We start from the raw sequence: 23,954 nt of genomic DNA, 5'->3' as shown, positions 1-23,954 counted from the left end.
TACCACAACCAGGTAGTATGTTGGGTATACACACACCAACAACGTACCTTCGCCTTATCTCCATTCTCATTCTACTCATGGTGTGAGCGTCAATTGAACACAGACCTGCTGCAATCGGTTAAACGTCTCAAAAATACATTTCCATCCTGAAGTATCTACTAAAACTGAAAGTGATGGAAATGGTCTCACTCTACGTCTCCACATCTCAATGTTGGTCTACCTGTAGTAAAAACGATAAGTGTCCGGTTTCAATGTTGATAATCATAGATTGAAAACCATATTATATAGCAAGAAGCGGTTCTCTGCAGTCAATTAATCATCTTAAGAATGTAATAAGTCCCTATTCTAATATAACTACTAAAATCGAAAGTATTATAAATCTCCTACTACTTATGAATTCAATAATAATTGAGAAAATATCAGGACGTAAAAACCAACTCCGTTACGTGGTGTACACGTGACTTTTACTTGTTTACTGTATAAAGGAAAAATAAAGCATTATTTGTTTATTCAATCTTTGAGTTGATTTTGAGTTTAACGTTCCTTTCAGTAGCGAGTATATATGAGACGAGACCTACTGATTAAGGCGGAATCCGAACCACAAGAGCTTCCGCGGGGAATCGAACCCAAGTCTCCCGCACCAAAGGCACTTTATTCAATCTTTGTTCGTTTAAAATAGTATTACTTAAGGGGCCTACTGAATTTGTAATAAAAAGTACAAAATAAAATACAAATATTATTTAAAAAATAGTTAACAAGGAACCAATACTACATGAAAAGTCATGAATTACCATTGAATTCATTTTTTTTAGTCACTATCTTAACGTAGATTTTTGGGTAATCCATATTCTGGCCACCCTAATTTCTACGGATAGCAACAGTGAAAATTCTACCGATTCTTATTTTCGGGTGTAGGATAACATTGTCTATTATTGTGGTAAGTTACATTTCATTATCGCTTTTAACATACGGGTAAGATTTTTTTTAGCTTTAGTTGTCTGCCCCTTAAGATGAATCCTTCTTCTGAGTATTCGGATATTCTGGTAGAATGTCCAGCATAAACGTTAAAGAACGTTTAGGAATACCTAAGTATGTTATTCGTATTTTGGAGGGGGAATAATTTGGAAGAGGGTTCTTTAGTGGTCATATTCTCATTGTTATTGGTATGATTGGAATACTTCAAGTCTTCAGAGAAATGTTTCTAATTTTTCCCCGTCAAGTGTTTGTTATTGCTAACTTCGACTCATTTTTTTTTTTTTTCTTTCGAGCGACGGTATTGGAGAAGAAAGTATGGGGTCATGAAAAAGAATAGAATTCGAGATTCCAAAGGATTTAATTGCTTAATGGCCCATACATACCGAAAAATTTGTTTTCCTACATCTGTCTGTCTGTTCGTCCTGACGTACATTCATCTAGAGGCCATACCGTTGAGCTTATCGAAAGCAAATTTTAAACTTAAAAGTTTTATGTGATTCTTTAGGGTAGTTTAGCTTTTAAGTTTCCTTTCTGCTTCTAAAACTAAGTGTACTTTACTGAAGGGTGAACATCAAAATTTGCTATTTTCTCAAAATCGGCTCGAACAATGTTTATAATTCATAATTCAATATACTTGGGAGTGATTTTTCTCGGACGATTTTTCCAAAGGTGGTTCATGAATAAATATTTCACTAATAACACCACAATGTGTAAACTACGTCTTAGTAATAAATGCACTACGGGCTGTTTATTCTCGGGGTGAATTTCTTTTTAGACTACTTTCTCAAAAACAATTTAAGCAATTTTGTTTGTACTCCATAAATATTTCATTACTCTTCCTTCAATGTTCCATAAATAAAAGCCATGAGAATATTCCCAACAGATTATTTTTCTTGGCCGAGCGTTTTGATGATTTTCTTTTCTTTCTTTCTTTCTTTTTCTTTCTTTCTTTTTTTTAAATACCGCTTCTTCGATTTTCTTATTTTATATATAAATCTTTTTATCAATTACTCTAACATATGACATTTCATATTGTGGAAAAATCTATACTAAACGCAATGTTAACTTGAGAGCCGCATCACAAGCGCATTAATACATGTCGGCGCGCGAACCTTTTCACAGGGAAGCCTTTGTATGTATGTGTGTGTGTTTTGGTTTGGCTCTCAATCGCCAGGGTTTCAACTGGCGCTGTTCTGAGTTTCAGCTGATATGCGCGGAGCGATGATTTCTCGTCCTTTTCCTGCCGCTTACGAAAAATATTATGTTTCTTGGTTTATTTGTTTTAATAATTCATGAAGATACGACAATAGTAATAAATGTATTGGAAATTCGCACGTCATGTATTTGCAATCCTCACAATTAAAACCCGAGAGCATGAAAACTATTTTGCTTATTCATTTCAATTGATTAAGGTAAGAAAGGATAAGAAATGAAGTTATTCTCATATATCTACCTGGAAAAGGTCAATCATAAACAGAAACATACGAGTAGCCACCCTCCCACACAATAAATTAAAAATACGATTTTTTTTTCTAAAAGCACAGCAACTCTACATTGACACTGAGTAAACCACAGCGAACCGGCAACAATCATATTAACAATTTCTTCAGTAGTTGTGTCTTCATATTTTTCTCTTCGTCGAGCGTACAAATTGTTGGCAATTTACTTTGCTTGACTTTAAAGAGGTTTCCCTTCCTCGTGTTTGCGATAATACTGAGAAGATGATAATTCGGATTCATTCATGATTTCAATTTCGCGCTTAATACTGTCCATGGTTTCAGTTTCACTACACCCACGTACCCACACTAATGCACGCACGAAGACGATATTTGGCAGAGCAGTGTTACTCTCTGCACAAAAGTTACAGAAGTTACATGTGAGTCCCGTTCTTTGTTTTGTTTCATTTATCAGCAGGCATAGAAGTTTCTTACGGGGTAGCAACTCTAATTCATATATCATATAAAAATATTAAGCCATTTCCTATCCATTGTGGACGATTTCTAACATTGATCAATTAACTAATTTTACTGGTCCTCTGCTTTTGTTATAAGATTTTTCAAGTTTATAATCTTGCAACACTTGCAAGAGACTCGCATCTTAGCTGCCGGCTTTTCACTCCTTTCTTTCCTTCTCTCTTTCCGATTCTGAGTCGTGACGTCATTTTCATAACCCTTTACTAATAAATGCAGTATCATTTATTTGAAATATTGTTTCTGTATTGACATTTTTATATACTTGAACTCAATTAGCTCTTTGAATTGATCTCCTAAGTAATGTTTTACTTGTGTAACGGGAGGAACTATGTAATGTGCGCGGAGTCGCCTGAATTGAAGCTGCGTATCTCGGCTATCAGGATAAGGTCGCGGCAAGTATAGACGGGGTAGTTTATTTTTAAGGGTGAGATTTCTTTGGGTGAAGCTATCCGGAAACCCCTTACAATTTTGTTCGTATTTCACAAGAAAATGTTTCATTAATAACTCCAGCACAAGACGATTTTGTTTAGAGCGAGAAGGTTTAGTGCGGTGACCCGTACCGTTTCTAGTGTATATTAATTCTGTTATTGATTCATTTATCGTTTTCACGACCTCTGTTTCTATTTTTATTATTTGATCGTTTGTAACCCTTAATTTGTAGATCTTGTACTTGACTTGCAGCTTTTTTAAGAAGTATTATTATGAAATTTTAGTGTGCAACTTGTGTTGATGATTTCTCTTATCGTAACGGAGAAAAATAGCCTGGTTACTCAATGCCCCATTAAATTCAGTCAGTCAAGCAATCAAATCAATATCTGATTTATGCTAATTCCTAATAGCTAAGAATCGCCGCTTCGCTATGAATGCTAACTAATTTTATTTAAAGTAATTTTGTAATAAATATATACCTGCATAAATTTGAAAATGGATATTGATGATGCTGAACATGAACGTGCTTTGCTGTTTGCTATTAAGAGAATGGCGTATTAAATATAAATAAGTTTATAATTTCATAAATGTTGCTAGCATTTATTCCATGTCAAGTTCAATATAATTTATTAACTAAGCAACATGGATACATCTTGTAAACTACAGACAGTTGTTACCGTTTATGTTTAGGACAGTGTAATATTTAACAAGATTTACCGCCAAACCACATGAATGTTATGGGGTGTTTACACTTGGTCGATTTAGTCGCACGACTAAATCGACTCGCTGCATTTGCCACTAAATCGAAGCAACTAGGCCGAATCAGATCGATGGATATGTTCAATTATTTCAACCACAGAAAATAGAACGTCTTTCAATTCAGTTGCCAGTCGATTAGTTGCCTTCGATCAACAAGCGATTAAATTGAAGTCCCGTTTACACGGTCGATTAAGTTGAAAGTGACGTCAATTCAACTGAATCGAACGCAAATCGACTAAGTGTAAACGCCCCATTACTGTCATTAACAGATCGCAACAAATGTTCCGAGAGAGCAGAAAGTTTAGGGATAAGAAGAAGTTTTATTAAACTAAGCTCTATGGGAGTTTGGACAAGAGTGTTTACTGAAGATACATGAATCACTGCTAGTTCTTCAGCTCATTTACTTATATGGTGAAGTATTCGTCACTTATCTTTGAAACAATCGGAGATTTTAATGATTTAACTGATTCTTTTCTCCAAGTTGTTCTTTGGTTTATAAATATAAAGTTGCATTCCATAAATGCCAACATTGTGTAGCTTACAAATGAATACGCAAGAAAAAACGTTTTTCGATTTATTTCTAATTTTTACTGATATTTAACTGCTATCCAAACAGCATTAACCCATTTGGGACCAAATTATTATTTTTGTGATTTCTTTCACTTTAAGAAGTTAATTTAGTTTATTATTGCGTAAGTATCACAAAAATATAACATTTTGATTTTTTCCTGCGCATCAGATGTGACTTACGCCCTGTCCTATAAATAGGACGCTGGTCCTCCCTGATATACTAGAAAGGACATATATTTAACTAATTGCACTCTATTGTTTTGGTGAAGTAAATCAAATTTTTATCGCTAAGTGCCACAAGGCAATGAGTGATAACAGCCGGTCTATCAAAGCATGAAGTTTTCGTTTTTATATATATAATATATATGTGTGTGTATGTGCGTTTTCAATTAACATTTATTTACGGAAATTATACAAAATACGATTATATGGTACATAACTAAACAGAACATACAAATACCAGCATTTAGAACACCCAACTGTTATGTTTGAAGTACAGATAATTGCTATTTTGTAATTTCGATCTACCTGTGTTAGTTTGTTACACGTGTTTGACTTTGATTCAAGGTTTATTTTTCTTTGCCTTCGTTGTATTTCACGAAACACTTTCAAACACAATGTGACATTACACTTTTCAAAGTACGATGATGGTTTTGAAGTGCATTCATTATCATGGCATCTTTACGTCTTCCTTTCCGTAATGAAGTAATCCCTTAGAGCGAAGCGTACACCATTGAATACATTTGAACAGGTGACTACCAAGTTTGATATATTTGACAGAAATGTTGCTCCTAAGTGTCAGAAGATCCACATTGGACTGAGTTAGTTTCGTAAACGTAATCATGAATGTACGATCATTATGTTAATAATTCGTGTAAATATCACCCGATACCACTTCTTGCCTCTTATATCAATTCTAATTTTTTGATCCAGCAAATCGAAATGGTCGACACCTCCCGTGTGGTTATTGTAGGATGTTATAACGTGAGGATGCTCAATTCTAATATGTTCCTCATGTAGTCGGCTCCACCTCTTCGTTTACAAAACAGGATGTACGCTTTTAAAATTTGTGTCAATTACAACACGTCGATTGTCATGCCATTTGGCAATGATAACTTACCTTCTAGTCGAATCTGTATTCATGTGAACTTCATACATATTTACTCAACTCTTTTGAATGAGTCAATGGATATACTAAGACACACGATTGCTTTGCAGAGTACGGGTTGTTCTGAATTCCAATTCACGAAGATGAATTAGCAGATCTCTACTTGCGAAGAAATTCTCAAATATAGAACATGACTTTTCGGATCATCTGGTACATTGAGAACCACTCTGGAATCTAAAGAAAAATATCATTACGTATATTGTCTTTAGCACTCTCCTTTATCTTCATATCATTTCCATAGCAGAGATCAAATTTTTATAACAACTTTTATAATCACACAAGAGAAAATGATCATTCTTTATCTCCGCACCATACCGACCTGTTTGCCTCACAGTTGAAAATAGAATAGAATATCTCTGTAGGTGATTTGTTTACAACATTCCTCTTTCAGTTCGCTCAAGTTTCTGTCAGTTTGTAGACCAACTTGGGCAAGCTTTGTGTATGATGCGTCCATTTCTCTCCAAATTTGAACATTATTATAAAGCAATTTTCTGTCTCTTCCATTTACTTCTCCTGTAACTATACTAAAGCTTAAATATAAATTGCATTCAATTGACAAAAGCAAGAAATTGATGTTATCAAGCGTTGAACAATGAATGATAAGCGTAAGAACTCGAAAAAATCAAGGGTGTTGGTCTATCTATACATTCCCTTTTATTACTTGGTAATATATTGCTTTGGACCAGCGTCCTGTTTATATGACACTAATGTTTCAACATCTATAGCACTGAAAGTTATAACAACACTAAAATAACTTTCCTATAGCGTGATTGCCGCATACCTATTGCTACCTAATACATATAAACCAAATGCATTGTTTCCATTAAAAGCAAAAAAATTACGTTACCCGAATCATACCCAAATAAAGAAAGTTACACGGGTAAATTTAAGTGTCCTTTTTTTTACAGAGGGAAAGGAAAATATATAAAAAAAATTACAGTACATTAGAATAGGTTCCAATTGCTCCCTGTAATTAGCAGAACTCGAAAACTTTATTCTTCTTTGTTATAAAAAAATAAAATATCAAGTGTCCTAAAAATAGGACGCTGGCTCCAAATGGGTTAATTACGTTTTTTATATCTAATGAACGTGTTTTATAGTAGGTAAAGGGCTATCAGGATTCTATATTTGATTCTAATGGAATGTGTTTAATATATGTCTTCCTTTTGCTTTCGAAATATGACTCAAAATTTGACTGCCTATAACAGGGGCGTCATTTCAGACTTTGCTTGGGGGGGGCAAGAGCACCACCGACATAAGAATTTCACGTTTTGTACTAGTTTATTAATAGGCAATCGATTAAGTATATGAATTCCTCAAACTCTTGGGGGGGCAATTGCCCCCTCCTGCCCTCCCTAAATGACGCCCCTGGCCTATAACCCGGAAACCGAAAGCCTGCACAAAATACAACTCCACATAGTTATATAGGAGGTCATGATCTATAACCATGTCGTGTTTGATTCCAATCGAATGAAAAAAATGAAATGAAATCTTTGAGTTTTACGTCCCACAGTTATGCCGGTTAGGCTAAAGGAGACGGTGATTATGAGAAATGAATGAAATGGCGGAATGAAGAAAGTGGGAGGAAACGGGAGAACCCCGAGAAAACCCACGCACACGGTGTTTGTCCACCACAAAGTTCACTTGGTGGGGGCTGGGATCGAACCCGGGACCCCAAGCACCAGAGGTGAACGCTCTACCACTGAGCCACCGCGGCCCCCTCCAATCGAATGAGTTCGCTGTATTGTTGTTTTTAATAAGACTCAAAATTTGACCTAGGAGCGCGGTGGCTCACTGGTAGAACGTTCACCTTCAGTGCTTGGGGTCCCTGGTTCGATCCCAGCTTGCGCCGTGTGGACTTTGTGGTGGACAAACACCGTGCTCATGGGTTTTCTCGGGGTTCTCCAGTTTCCTCCCACTTTCTTCATTCCACCATTTCATTCATTTCTCATCATTACCGTCTCCTTTAGCCTAACCGGCATAACCGTGGAAAGTAAAACAAAGATTTCATTTTTAAAAATAAATTTGACCGCCCATATCTCGGAAATCGAAAGACTGCACACCATAATATTTTACCCACGTACATGGGCGGCGATTATGGGGGGCAAAGGGGGGCAGTTGCCCCCCACTTTTTTGAAATTACCCATTAATGTATATAGTTTCATTTGGAAATATTAAGTTTCTGTATGTATTAATGGTTCATAGAATAACAATTGTGCCATAAAATATTTGCCGTCCCGTGAGTACGTATTGGTTGCCTTCCGGTTCAGTTAAGAAAGCTACAGGAATTGCGTTTTAATTACCACGAAAAATGGCCCAAAAATTAACCTATTGTAGCGCCATAATTCGAGTGTATTTTCATTTTTCTTACAAAGGCTCAATATGTTAGTCAGCCGCTATGGTACAAATTGAGATAACATTTCGTACAAAAAAGAAGTCCTTCACAACTTGTGAATCACAAGTTATTCTTCAATTGCACAAAAATCGAAAGTTCCTAAAATGTCTTTTCATCTTTCTAATACTAAGAAATATTTTGATTTGATTTTTTTTTTAGTTTAACATCCCGTTCAGCATGAGGCTATATGAGACGAGGACCTACTGATTAACGTGGAATGCAAACCACATGAGCTCCCGCCAGGAATCGAACCCGGGTTTCCCACGTCAAAGGCGCGACAATGTTTGCGGTGTAATATACGAGTTTAGGGGTGTACATATACAATTTTGTATATACAATTAAATTTAGTGAATTCAACATAATTCTATGTTTTAGGATTATTTTGGAGTGATTCTAAGTATAGTTGAGTTTTGATGTACGTATTCCAAGAAAGTGAAAATTCTACATGCAACGAACATGCTTCGGGAAGCTGCAAAAGTACTTCTTTAAATGTCGCAGCATATGCTTCTAGTATTTACTATCATTCTAAGAGTAATAAAATACCTGTAACACATTTAATAGCATGTGTGGAAATAAAAATATAAGTTGTTCATTAATCCCCGGTTTCAATGTATTTATAACTTTTGCAAAACAAGCCTCATTTTTCATTACTATTTCACTAATATTATTTTTTCTGTTTATTTGTTTTGCAAATTTGTTATTAAATAGGCCCCTAATCTGATCACACAATTTTCCAGACAGAATTTTAAAGTGTTCTTGAGCAAGCAAACAAATCTCTTCTTACACCTTCGTTGTTTAAGAGTAAAGAGGGCTAGTATCTACTTGCGTTCCTCTTGCCAATTTACTTTTTAAAAAATATGAAACACAATATACGGTATTTTAACTGGAAAAGAGAGTATCCTAATAGTTATACAACCTTTAGTCAAAAAAAATGTTAGAAGAAACCAGAAACTAACACTGATATACAAATATTGAGATCATGTCTGGCCCCCCCACTTTTAACGTCCAACCGCCGCCACTGCCCACGTATATACGTTGATGCTAGTGGTCTACTGTGCCACACTTAGTTGCATGCATGGAGAGCATGCCCGCGACCGTTCGGTCTTTTTAATGGACGGGATCCGCCAAACAAGGCACCCCGCCCGTAGTTCCTCAATAAGTTATCTATTTCACATGCACTAAGTGCACCGTCAGAATTTGCCCCTTAATTCTGACTCGCCTAAGCGATGTAACCCCCATTCACTGAGGGAGTGGGATACGCCCACTGCGCAGGCAGACCGAAGTCCTGAGTGCCTACCAATTGACCTACTGGTTGAGGCAGACTGCTAGCGAGTCAGTCCTATCATGCTCTGCAGGCATGGCGCCCGAGCGTTATATGGCAAGATCACCTCCCGCCAGTGTTCACCGTTACCCAGATTCCTGGGATTGGCTCCCACAAGCTACCGAATCCCACGGTATGACCACAACCCGGCAGAGTCCAACCCAATCCGGGGCCCCAGGCAATGTCCGAGGGGGCTTGTTCAATCCCGGCCCTGCCTACCTCTATCGTTCAATTGGCAACCGCCTTGTCATGTAGAGGTACCATGCACACGTCGAGATACTCCCGTATCTCATCCCGGACCCAATGGTACGTGTTAAGTCACCATTTGAGTTTGGTGCCGGCCCGTATCCCACAGAGTTCCCTCCCTTTAGCAGGATCAGAACCGTTACCCAGATTCCTGGGATTAGCCCCTCCCCCACCTCCGTTTGGTCCCTCGCAGGCAGGAATCTAACACTCCCCCCCCCGGTAGGGTCGTCCGAACAATACGGGACTTCCTCTAATTACGGTAGAGGTACACCGTACCTTATCAGAGCCAATGTCTGATGTAGACCGTTAGCTCAAGGCAAACATTGTCATTTGTGAGCCGACCCACGTATATAGTAGGTCATGCCAAATTTAATCGTAGGATGAGTTCATTCTATGATTTTCTTTCTCTTTCCGAAAATCTGACTCAAATTTTTATTGGCCATAATTCGAGAAACGAAAACCTGTCCTACACAATATTTCACACACTTATTTAACAGGCCAACTTCTACAACCATATACAGTTTGGTCTTGTTCTGTATTTGTTCTTTCTGTTTCGAAATGAAAGCATACACAGCATAATATTTGATGGCAGGTCAAGGTCTACTAATACACCATGTTGGATCATGATCAGATGACTTCGTTGAACTTGTACGACTTACTTGTACTCAGGGGTAAAAGTGGATCTGAAAAGGTAGAGGAACGCATGACGTCACACGTCCCCCGTGCCTATCTTTGCCCATTGTTTTTTTTTCTTTTTTTAGGAAGCGGGGGGACGCCATAGATATGTTTTGCAAGTTGGGAAACGGCGTCCCCCCCCGTTTCCACTCACTTTTATCCCCTGCTTGTACTATCATTAAGTTTTCAGCAAAATATCAAATGAGAGGCGAAAACTTATTCGTTTCTAAGTAAAAAGCATTAAGTAGATTTAGAAAAGAAAAGTGCAAAATCTCATTTACTCAAACAAGAAAGACCATGCCTTCATGTAAATCATTGGTTAAAAATATGAAATAAAGATAATATTGGATAGCTATGTGATAACACTAGGGCAGACTTACTACATAAGAACAGAGACTTACATCAATGTCAATCGGGCACTCTGTAATATAAAAACATTCATAAACTGTTTTGTTTAGAATGTTGTACTCGATGGGTCAGGAAGATGGATAGTACGCCAAAGCGATGAAAAAAGACTGGAAGCTTTCAAAATAACTATGTGGAGAAGAATGGAACGTGTTACTAAGTCGAACGAAAAACGAATGAGATGTTGAGAAAGGGGGTAGGAAAGAATAATTATAGATATAGTTGGAAACACGAAGAGAAACTGGTAGGAACATTAGATGGGAAGGACTCCATCATGAGAGACGTGCTAGAAGATATTGTGGCAGGGAGAAACGAAGGAGCTGGAAGTAGTTGCCATTGATGGTATTATAACAGAAAATTCCTACGTTAAGTCAAAGAGGTTAATTGAAGGCCATAGTACATGAAAGCTTCTCACTTGCGACAAGTTATCTGTCAATAATGGTAGAATACCTATGATGATGATGACCTTGTAATGTGTAACGTTTATTATTTTTCAATTATTGTCTTAGCGTTAGAAGAATATTATCCATGAAGTATGTGGTTACCCTTAGCTAAAGCAGATTTACTTATTTTCATAAATAAATTTCATAAAGAATATAATTTAAACGGTGTTTAATATTTTCGCAATCTTTTTAGCCCAGTGATTTATTTGCAGAATTATTCTCCTGTTTTCTTTGAAAGCTAGAATATTAATGGTTGCCTTTTACCGATTTCTTCTTCAAATTTAATTAAATGTTGCTTGCTTTCTCAAAATGTATTTGCGTTGTTTATAAGTTTAATATTTCTTAAATTAAATTTCATTATTAAACTTTATAATTATATATTACAAAATTTAATTTCCACGAAGCAAGTGACAACCAGATTAGAAGAAGAAATCACTAAAATCACAAAATTAAAATAATTCCGTTAAAGAAAATAGAAAAATAATCTTCCATATAAATCAATGCACCAGATGTCAAAAGATAGCGTAATTTCCCAACACCGTTAATATTTATTTCAACAAAACAGTTACCTAGTACTCGATCTCTTAGTATCAACGAAACAGTTACCTAATAGTCGATCCTTCGTGTTAACAGAATAGTTACCTGATACTCGATCTCTTCGTGTCAACGAAACAGTTACCTAATAGTCGACCTCTTCCTGTGAACGAAACAGTTACCTAGTAGTTGATCTATTCGTGTTAACAGAACAATTACCCAATACTCGATCTCTTCGTGTCAACAAAACAGTTACCTAATACTCGATCTCTTCGTGTCAACAGAAGAGTTACCTAATATTCGATCACTTCCTGTCAACGAAACAGTTACCTAATAGTTGATCTCTTCGTGTTAACAGAACAATTACCTAATACTCGAATTCTTCTTGTCAACAGACAAGTTACCTAATACTCGATCTGTTCGTGTCAACGAAACAGTTACCTGATATTCGATCTTTATGCATTACCTAATACTAACACTTGAATTTTATATTATTATTATCATTAGCATTTAACGGAAAAATATGTTCAAAGATGGGACACAACCAATCGATAGATCTTATTAAACTTTAGTAATCCTTCTCGGGCTATCAGCCAGGTGAATATATTGACATCCGACGTTTCGAAGAGACCCGAGATGTAGGCATATATATGTTGACTATTTAGGGGTGGAGCTATGAATGAGGGCTTGTGATTTGCTGCAAAATGCTACTTCTAATTGGCTGATTGAGAAAATCACGTCTCCAGAAATATTCAATGCTTTCTCCATGCGTAGTTTTCCAGAAAATGAAAGAAAAAATAAATTTGTAAACCTAGAAACTAATTCTGTACTAGAATTATGTCACTTATTCCAGAGATCGAATTGATACTGAAATATACACTCATTTGCCAGATGATAGTAGCTATGTAGTATAGTTAATGGGATACGATGTAAAATTTTCATTACTCCTTAATTTTAAATCTCAGTTTAACTAAAATATTGACCAGATATAAGATATATATCCATCAATAGATCACACTTACTCATTGATAGTTTTCCAGAAAATCGAAACAAACAAACTTTTGTGGCACTGAGTAGTATGGCGTTCGTTGTCAATAATAATTTACAGTTTTTTTCATGACAGAAATTATTTACTTGTGTACTGTATATGTAGCAAGCAAAATACACTATTAACTAGCATATGGGTGGTTGTCGTTTCCTAACTGTGACGCGTTTGTTAATACTTAAGATTCTGTGTGTATTTTCAATTTAGTTCATTTTTTCTTCACATTCCTGTTCAGTTCTTATTCTGAGATAATTGAAGCTTTCTGTTCTCTAGTGCCCATCTCTCCCACAAAATCTCAATGGAGTTGAGATTCAAGAGATTACAGAAGTGTCTTGATATCCTTGAGGCAGTTTAAAAAAGCCATTCACACAGAGGGCACATCTCACATTTCAGATCATTATATTGACAAAATTTGAATGTTTATCGTATTTCCAGGTTTTTGTACTTTTGTGAAAATCATCACGCAGAATGAACAAGTAGTGTTCTTTTTGTCGTTATGTCGTTGATAAATGTCAGTTCAACCACAACAGATTATTTATTACCGTAACATTAAATGACCTCCCAAATAGTCCACTATTACTATAAATATTTTCTTTCCTTTGTCCTTTGTTCTTGGTGAATCTTGTGCTACACAAAACCCCTATCTTCAAATACTGGTATTCGTATATATAGGGTAACTGTCCCAATAATTGACAGTGTACCAGTAATTGACACTGTCGTCTTTTTTCCGACGCAACAAGACTGCGGGACTAGGTACAAGCAAATGCTGCCACCTTTTCTTCCTTTGCAGTGTTGTTAATCCCACACCACTGTTAATATTTGCGTCTAAGTAGTAGTTCTCCAAAGAAAACAGAAAATTGATGGACAGTGCAAAATAGTACTATAATAGCTATATTAGCGAAAGAAATAAACATGTTTATCCAGGTGGAAACTTATAAATCAGCTTGATAAGTTGGTAGAAAATTATATGGTTCATTAGAATAAGATATTAGGAGATGTCAATTACTGGGTCACAAGGTGTCAATTACTGGTACAATGATCAACTTTTCGTATACATATTGTAAAAAATAATAATTATTAGTCTATTATTTTTATGATGGTAATATAGATGAAGGAAGGATGCCTTCGTACCTCTACGAGAGATAAGTAAGCCAGGCTCATTTAAAGGGTGAAGAAACTTGCAATTTGTCAAACACTGTTCCTATATTGTCAATTATTGGGACAGTTACCCTATAATCTATTAAACCCGATTTCTTCTCCAAAGACGATGTAGTCCTCCTTGTTCATTTATCTCTTTGTCCACTACCTCTCTCCTCATAGTTAACTGGGAAAATGATTTGTCTCACCACGCGTCCATTGCATCCTTAGCTTCTTAGAAGTTATTAACCGTTTAAAGATAAACGTGTTTTCCACACACATTCAACAGCTCCGTTGTAATTTTAGAGCCCTTAACAGTGTATTTACTTTCTCTTTCCTTAAAACTAGGCGATTGTCGCGCTCAGCCACTTTCTTCCCCAACCTCTGCACAAATATCATCCTATCTTCCTTGCATTATCTGATAATGTTGCTAACTTCACTGATAAATATAATAAACGTTTGAGTAACGTATGTTAATACAGTCTTTTCATGAATAAAAGTGAAAAGCTAATGTTGCTCAGATGTTCTGCAATTGAGAAGTTTGATGCAATAAGCGAATTTATGTCCTTTTTACTTCAAACGCATTTGTGGCTTTTGCCATGCTTGTTTAGCCTCCTGGTAACATTTCAATTCAATATCGGAATAAAATGCCACATATTACATTGTTTTATGTAAGAAAAAACACTACTTAAATTTTTAACATCGTTTTTCTCCAACTGCATGTTTCAGACTAACGCCCTTATTGCATCAAACTCCTCAATTATTTCGTTTCATTCAAAGTCCACACAATTCGCGTGGGAACAAATGGAACTTTCCACGGGAAAATAAAGTATATGATCTACACGTGACTTCTTTTGCACGGTCACACGATGCGGTGAGCTAATGGAGGTTCGAAACAAAAATCGATATTTGTGCTTCTATTTTGAAGGCTGTTTTTTTGTTTCTTCTACAAAGCGGGATAACTGAGTTACCTGTACGCCATTTTCCTGAAATTTTTAAATGAAAATATTTTAAGAGAGAAGCATGTCTCCTTCTTTACGTTGTTAATTATAATGGGAATCGATCACCTCAGTAAGCTTAATATACTTCTTACTTTTAATTTATAACAACAACAACAACAACGCTATCAAGTAACTCAGTTTTACTCCTATCGGCACAGTACAAATATTTTTTTTTAGGTAATTACAATATGTGTTAGTGTGTTACAGATTATATACACCCAGCTGAGAAAACCACTGTAAAACGTATGTCTTAGGAAATCAACTAAAATCAGTATCGCAATAAGAAAAGTACTGAAACAATAGTGTGTTAGGATAGTTAAGATTAAGGTAACTAATTTGGAAGTGCGTAAAGTTTCCAATTAATAAACGTGTCCCCTTCAACCTTTGTACGCCGCTATAGTGACTTTATACGTAATATTTGTCGTTAATTAAAGACAGTAGCAAGAAATAAGTTATACTGTGACAAGAAGTTACATTAAATCTACGTTTTCTGAAAATTGTGTGAAGTAACATATTTATCCCCTTTGATAGAAAGTGCAAGTTTTAGAACTGGGTAAAGTAAAGATTAACCTGTAACTTATGGCATAAATGACAACTGCGTGTAAATCAAAAAGTAAGAAAAAGACACATTTATTATCAAAGTATTTCATGTAATTGATGGAAGAAAACTTTTAACCGGACTTTTACCTTTACTTTCTACTGAATGCATCACTTATTTAACTGTGAATAAGTCTTCATGTTACATTCAAGATTCAGTTTGCGACTACATACAAAATAATTTTCGATACCGTTATCAAACTTTCTCTGTTTGCGAGCAATTTTTCTTTCGGAGAAAATAAGTAGGGTCTACATCAATCATTTGCAATAAGCTGATGAGTACATCTTAGCACATTGTTTGGCCGGCCGCAAGGGCTTTCATGTATCATTTACTCACATTCTACACAGAAATTACATTTTTATACATTCTGCAAAGGGAAATGACAAAATAAATTACTTTAGTTAAACAAAGGCACAATTAGACGCATGAAACTTAAACAACCGATTAAATATAATTACTCTCAGTATAATTTCGTAATAACAATGTAGTATACTGCTCACTAGATTCTTTAGAAAAATATCTTCAAACATTCCTGCATGTTTCATCATTACTACCATGTATCAAATGACTATATTCGTCAAGAATAAACAACTATGGCAAAATAAGGCTCAGGTAGACGCAGGCGTTTGTTAAATAATTTATTTAATACCGTTAAAAAAGATTAGCTTGCAGCTCGCTACAGTCTGTAGAAAATCATCTGGAAATTTCATAAGCATCATTTGGTATCCGTAGGTGCTTTTTGACGGTGTGTGGAAAACATTCATCGACGCGGAAAACCGTATGTAAATGGGTAGAAGGTGGAAAATTGGATTGCACTTCGACGTAAAGGAGGGACAGTTCTGGAAGGAAAATTGCAGTGACAACACCAGCCATCATTGCCGTGGTAGATAGAATCATTCAAAAGAACAAATGCATCTCATTTTTGGATATGGAGTTTGCCACATGACTAACCAGAAACATCCTGTATCGTGCACAACTGCTTACAATTGAGAAAGGTCAGTGCAAGATGGATTTAATAAATCCTTCCTTCAGAGCAAAACCAATGACCTGTGGACGTGTACAAGGAACATTTGCAACACTATTAGCATAATCTTGAAGGTTTCGTGTCTAGGCTTGTGGCTGGTGATAAGAAATGGTTCCATCACCATGAGCCGACGACAAAGCAGTAATTAATACAGTGGAAACATCATTACAATCCATCGAAAGACATTTCCACCAACACCTGGAAAGAATATACTGCAGTTACAGTGCTCTGGGACACAAACGGCATTATCCTGATCGACTGCCTGAAAGGTTCAGCCACTATTAGCAGTGCAGCATATGTGAAGACCCTTAGGTGCGTACGTCGTGCTATTCAGAGGAACCAGGAAAATAGGCGAAAGTAGTGCTTCTGCAACATGATAATTCACATCCTCACACCAACAAAGAAACCACTTTTGCCATTGATCAACTAGAGTTTACAGTGCTGCCACACCCTCGTTACTTGACCGTCAGCGATTTTCACCTGTTCGAGGCAATGAAAAAAATCTCTGCGAAATCATCCGTTTACAGATGTTCATGAACTTGAACAAGCTGTCCAGACATGGGTGCATGAGTTTCCAACCAATAGGTTCCAGGAGGGTGTTCTGAAGCTGACCCACCATTGGCAAATGTGGATAAAGAGATATTATATTGAGAAGATGACACATCAGTTTCTGTGTAACCTGTATGAGTATGTCTGAAAAAATGAAATTGTAAATCATTATAGCATGATCGTCGTATTTAACAACAGTAGGAACACTCATTTATGCAAAAACATGGTTTGTGAGGGAAGTAGTGTCACCAAGTCTGTAAAAATGAAAAACTATTAATTTACACAATTATATGAATAATAATACCTGTACATTAACATTCTTCGAAATACTATCCTTCTACGTCGATACATCTTTGCCAGCGGAAGTTTTAATCTGTGAAGGCATCCTGGAAGGCCTGTTCAGGAAGTGCGTTTAAAGCCATTTCACAAGCTGCTTTCAAGACACGAATCGTTCTTAAACGATGTTCTCTCAGGAAGGGGGGTTCCAAACAGGGAAACACGAAGAAGTCTGTGAGATCCAAGTCGGGACAGTAGGGTGGTTCTAGCAGTATTACCATCTTAAATTTGGCCAGGTATCTGGTCTCGACAAAAGCAGTGTATGCCGGCGCGTTGTCTTGATGAAGGTTCAGTCGCCACTGATGTCTGATCCTTGTTCTAAGTCTATTGAAGACATACGTAAATTTTGCGTTAACGGTTGTCCGGGTAGGTACAAACTCACGCTGGGCAATCCCCCTGATATTTAAAATCTTAATGAGCATGATCTTCATCTTTAATTTGCTCATTCGTGCCTTCTTGGGAAAGCAGTCGCCAAGGTGTGCCACTCGGTACTTTGCTTCTTCATTTCGTAGTCGTACTGGAACATCACCTGTGAACGAATTTTAAAGTCGGCGGATTTTTAGTCATCGGTCAAAACTGTTTGAACAAGCTCGGTACACACTTTTCTCATGTGCAAATCCTTGGTCACAATGTCGTGGACGATAGATTTTTGAATATCTAAGATGTCGGCCATTAAGCGATCACTCATTTGACGGTCTGTTTGCAAAAAATCTTTCACATGAGTCACATTTTCGTTGTTTGAGGAGGCTGACGGACGTCCAGCTCGGACTTCGTAGTCGATCTCTTCACGATTTCTCCAAAACGCTTTGTTTCATCTGCAGACTTGTCTTTGTGATAAACAATCATCCCGAAAGGTCTGTTGATCCATTAGAAAAGTTTCCACTCCAGACTTAATATTTCACAGACAGAAACTTCAAGTTTCACACAAAACTTGATCGCGTATCTTTATTCCAGTGAGCACTGCATCGTGCTTTGTGCAAGACATGAAACAGCGGTTTACAAAATCGCCGATCCTTCACCCGCGAGAGCTTGGAGACAACTGATCAAGCATCTGCTCGGTAGTTGACTTACACCACAATCGATCCCGGCGAATAGAGCGCGCTACAGCGCACAGTCTCTTCATAATATGTTTCCGAACAGACATTATTTCTAATATTAAACTTCAATAAAATACATAACATAACCAAAACTTACCCCCCGACTATAATTGTATCCTGAATTACTAGAGTAAAAGAAATCACTCTCTTGAAATTGTGTTTCTCAAAATATCCTTGTGTAATACATGTGTTTCGATATTGCTATATATTGAGCAGTGAATATTTCTTAGTTTTTTTTTTCTTTCCAGCACACTCAGCTACAATGAAATTGAGGTAGTGGAAAAGTATGCTTTCAATGGATCAGAAATAGGAAGACTGTAAGTATATTATTATTATTATTATTATTATTATTATTATTATTATTATTATTATTATTATTATTATAGTACAAGTGTAATATATTGAAATATTTGTTTGAGATGAAATGCTACATGTACTTTTGTAATTAGTAACTTTTTCTTAATGTCAAGTAATCTTTCAAAGGATATGTTATACGGTAGTAATTTTGAATAAGGAAAAAGGTAAATTTAAGGAATTTAAGACAACAATTTTAAGGATTTTAAGTGAAATAATATAATCATACATTATGTTATTATATACATTATGTTATTACCGTAGACCAGTATTAATTATATTTAATTTTGATAAACGCACTAATACTGTAGAATTAAAATTGCGAAAGATTGGATTGAATCAGTGTTTCATATTAGTTTTCTGAGTGCTCTGTTCTCGCCAAACACCCAGACAGATAATTGACATATGGATTCTGTAAATGACTTGTTATATCGAATACATTTTCTCAGTAGAAATCTGTGTTTAACATATTGTCTCACATAAGATCAGATAAGGACTGGTTGTGTCGTGGACGTTGTTGAAAACAGGTTCCTTCAAAATTTGCTAAATTACGTATGGGTCATTCCATGTCAAATCTCGGAGGGGCGCGGTGGCTCAGTGGTAGAGCGTTCACCTCCGGTGCTTGGGGTCCCTGGTTCGATCCCAGCTCGCGGACAAACATCGTGCTCGTGGGTTTTCTCGGGGTTCTCCAGTTTCCTCCCACTTTCTTCCTTCCACCATTTCACTCATTTCTCATTATCACCGTCTCCTTTAGCCTAACCGGCATAAGCGTGGGACGTTAAACTTAAAGACTTCATTTTTTTTCATGTCAAATCTAATTTTAAAACATGACCGTGCTTCAATGTTTCAGATTCTCTTCCAAACTTTTTCATACATTAATACCAATGAAATTATGCTAAATTAACCTTTTCCGATTTTTTGGATGAGAAATGGGCATGGCAGAATTTTTTAAAAAAATGTGAATTTTGCTTCAATTTCACGTTTTCGCACTCAGCATCATGGAACTAAAATTACCATAACTTCCTTATTTTTGAAGTTATTGGACTCATCCAGGTGTCAAATAAAAGTTTAATTTTTGCTCTTTCAACACTTCCTAAGTAACCTTGCAAAAGGTTACACTGTCAAACATTAATGACCATACAAAGCAAATTTTAGAGTTTTTACAAATTGTACCATTGCTCGTAAGTTACAACTATAAAACTTTTGAAACTTTTTAAATAGAATGATCTTAGCACATAAGTGGTATGGTTAAAAAATAAAAAAAGTGTGCTTTCGGTATTTTTGCTATTTTATTATTATTATTATTATTATTATTATTATTATTATTATTATTATTATTATTATTATTATTATTATTATTATTAGTGTTTTAAATGTACAGAAATATACAGATTTACTGTTGTTAACAGATTATGCCTTTTTTCTGAAGTAGTGATGGCCAATTCCGGATTTTTTACTTTAAAAATTCCGGAAAGTAAAATTTCCGATTTCGGAAAATTTTGGCCATCTCTACTCTGAAGTGACAACTGTCACACTTTAAAACTTTTTCAAATAATCATCTTAGTAAATATTAGGTATGCTTAAAAATAGAACTGGTGTAAAGTGTAGTTTTGGTATTACTATAATATTATATTTTTGTACTTTAACTATGACTTTCAACTTTTTTCCCAGTTGTACCAACGCTTACAACTATCAAACTTTTGTAATTTTTTATAGGATTAGTTTGCATCTACTAGGTTGATTAAATAACAAAAAGGATAACTTTTTTGTAATAATCTTGCGGTTTTGTGAATGGAAAATATAGACCTAGCAATGTAAGGGGTTGAGTGATTATTACAAACCTTATCAACAGAAATAAGATATAATAGACTAATGTACATAGATGAAAACAATAAACATACATACCAGTAATACTTCTTAGAATTACATAGATTTACATACAAAATCTCGTGTCCTATATTTCACAGCCCATTCTTTTTATTGATGATATGATGTCTTCTTTTAACTTTGCTTTCAGTTACGTAAGTCCGGGCTGATTGGCTTGTAAGAGACGGAACAGGAACTTCCCGGATAATATTTTCAAAAAGTATCCAACAAAAGTCCTCATTTTCTGGCCAGTAGTATATAGAAGACCCAGAGCGATTCATGAATTGCAGTCTGATGTACTGTACAAAAATACCAAAAGCAGACATTTTATTTTTTTACCATATCATGTATGTGCTAAAATGGTCCTATTAAAATGGTTTCAAGAGTTTCCCAGCTGTAATTTGCGAGCAATAACACAATTTGTAACAAAACTTAAACCTATATTTTTCCATACATGTAAATACCAAAATAATAATAATAATAATTACAAAAATACCAAAAGCGCCCTTTTTACTTTTTTTTTCTAAATGTATCATGTATGTGCTAAGATGATTCTATTTAAAAAGTTTCAAAAGTTTCACAGTTGTAACTTATGAGCAATGACACAATTTATAACGAAACTTAGAACTGTATATTTCCTTACATAAAAAATAATAATTACAAAAATACAAAAAAACAAGCTCTTTATTTTTTAACCATACCATGTACATGTTAAAATGAATGTACAAAAAAATTCAAACGTTTCATAGTTTTAACTTCTGAGCAATGGCACAATTTGTAAAAACAATAAAATTTGCTTTGTATGGTCATTAATGTTTAACAGTGTAACCTTTTGCAAGGTTACATAAGATCTACTGAAAGAACGAAAATTAAGCTTTCATTTGACACCTGGATGAGTCCAATAACTTCAAAAATAAGGAAGTTAGGGTAATTTAGTTCCATGATGCTGAGTGCGAAAAAGTTAAATTGAAGCAAAATTCACATTTTTCAAAAATTTCTGCCATTCCAATTTCTCATCCAAAAAATCGGAAGAAAATTAATTTAGGATGATTTCATTGGTATTTATATATGAAAAAATTTTGAAGAGAATGTGAGACACATTGAAGCACAGTGCTCTAGGTGATTTGACATGGAATGACCCATATAGAATTTGGCCAAAAAAAGCTAAATCCATGTACAATTATGGCTAAATTTATAACAAACAGAATTTTAACATAAACAAATTATTTCCTGATTTTACTGTATATCTAAAACATACTGTGGTATTCTTCCTAGTATTCCCTAATAGTGATTTCAGCCTTACATCACGTTTCAAATGGTGCTTTGCTTGCACCTGGTTGTATTATTAATCTAGAACAACACTTAAAATACACCATCTTTGCTGAAAATTAGGGTTCGCACTTATTATACGTTAAAATTAGCTACAGGAAAGTGAAAGTTTCATAGTTCCGTTTTGCCTCAGATCATGCTAATAAGTGAGAATGATAAATAGATACGTAAGATATATTGTAGTCGTATAAGTAATACTATAAGTAAGTGGATGAACAAATTTCATACTATGTTTTATTCGTAAATTTAGAGGTGGTATTGAACTACCGCTAAGCACAAATGGCTACAAACTGTAAGCAAATTCAGAATTGGCTAAAATTAAAGTATATACTGGCTAAACATCATGTGAAAATGGCTAGTAGCCATAACATGAATAAATTGGCAACGCTATGGACTTAAGTGGATGGAATAAGCTCTTTTCAGTGATAACGCGACATCTGGTAATTAATGCTTTTTTCTACACTTGTATATACTAAGGTTGTAAGGGCTTGTCAAACAGCAGCAAGGAAGGCTCAGAGCTAAGTTGCTACTGTCGTTGGTACCGACTCATAACAAGCACTTCTTTCTCTTCTTAATAATTAGGTAAATATGTAGACATCTTCCAACCATATCGGCGGCCACTTTAATGGAAATATTTGCAAACAAGAGAAACTATCCAACTCCTCGACGAGTATCGCATTGAAACTTGCACAAGTGGAAGGACATGTTGAAAGATGGAAACATACTTACTCCGACGATTCACAACACGTCCAACATGAAGTAGAATGGTTTTTCCTCATAGGCCCTACAAGCTATGTACTCTGGTCATACATGCCTTGGATGGGATATGAATCTGATACACTGGAACTTGTTTTCGCATGGAGACAAATGTTTCAATGCGATACTCGTTGGGGAGTTGTATAGCTTCTCTTGTAAGTAAATATCTCCTTGTTAGAACGATCAATACTTTCGACAGAATTGTAACAGGAGAATGGTCTGTTCTCAATATGAACTGCTTTTATTAATAAAAATAAAACAAAGAATAGCTTGCACAAAATTAATCCAATAGAGACACATCCAATTAATGCATCTATCAAAGGATTACATATTTACCTATATGTTTGAGTGCATTCTTATTCGACTTTTACGAAATATCTTGTAAAATTTGAAGAACGTAACATGTAGCATTTATAAGACGATTGATTGTAATAGAGGGTTAACAGAGGAGGAACCCATTCTTAAGACATTAAATTGATTTCAAGAATCCACTTTTCACTAATTATTATCGTTTCTCTCCTATGCCTATCAACGTTAATTTTGGAAGAAGTTAATATATATTCCACTTCCGGTTTGAATACAAGTTTAATGGAAGAACTATTTTTGAGATGCTGGGACGATTGGAGAAAGCCGCTTCTCGATGTTTCTTATCATTGTTGCTCTGATACATATTAACAGACGGACGAAAAGATAGGTCAGCAGACATAGCCATTCTATAAGCCTTCCAATATTTGGAAATCTAATGAGTAAATCCGTTACTGAGTTTCTGAATAGTTGAACTACAAGACAGAAGAAAGAGTTGGGCGTTATTCAGTAAAATGCTCATACGAGATATTTGAATTTTGTGCTACATTTCGAGATCTATTTGAAATACGCAGCAGCAGGAATGCAAAATGCTACCAATAATAATTATGGTTTGGTAGCCAACATAACACGAATATGAATTGTTTATCAGATATTGAACTTATA

The 23,954-nt window shown here is 35.5% G+C and overlaps 1 protein-coding gene across 1 annotated transcript in view; it reads left to right on the top strand.

The window, feature by feature from the left end:
* LOC145665254 (lutropin-choriogonadotropic hormone receptor-like) overlaps positions 1-23,954 on the top strand; it is a 642,745-nt gene that overhangs the window by 360,134 nt on the left and 258,657 nt on the right. The window contains exon 8 of the mRNA XM_081732546.1: positions 18,929-18,997. Within this exon, the coding sequence (XP_081588672.1) occupies positions 18,929-18,997 (69 nt within the window). The remainder of the gene's footprint in view (positions 1-18,928; positions 18,998-23,954) is intronic.

This window comes from Thermobia domestica, chromosome 11, assembly GCF_964235325.1.
Source record: "Thermobia domestica chromosome 11, izTheDome1.hap1.1, whole genome shotgun sequence".
Classification (NCBI taxonomy): Eukaryota; Metazoa; Arthropoda; class Insecta; order Zygentoma; family Lepismatidae; genus Thermobia; species Thermobia domestica.
Note: the sequence above shows the minus strand (reverse complement) of the source record. Positions and strands in the feature narration are given on the sequence as shown.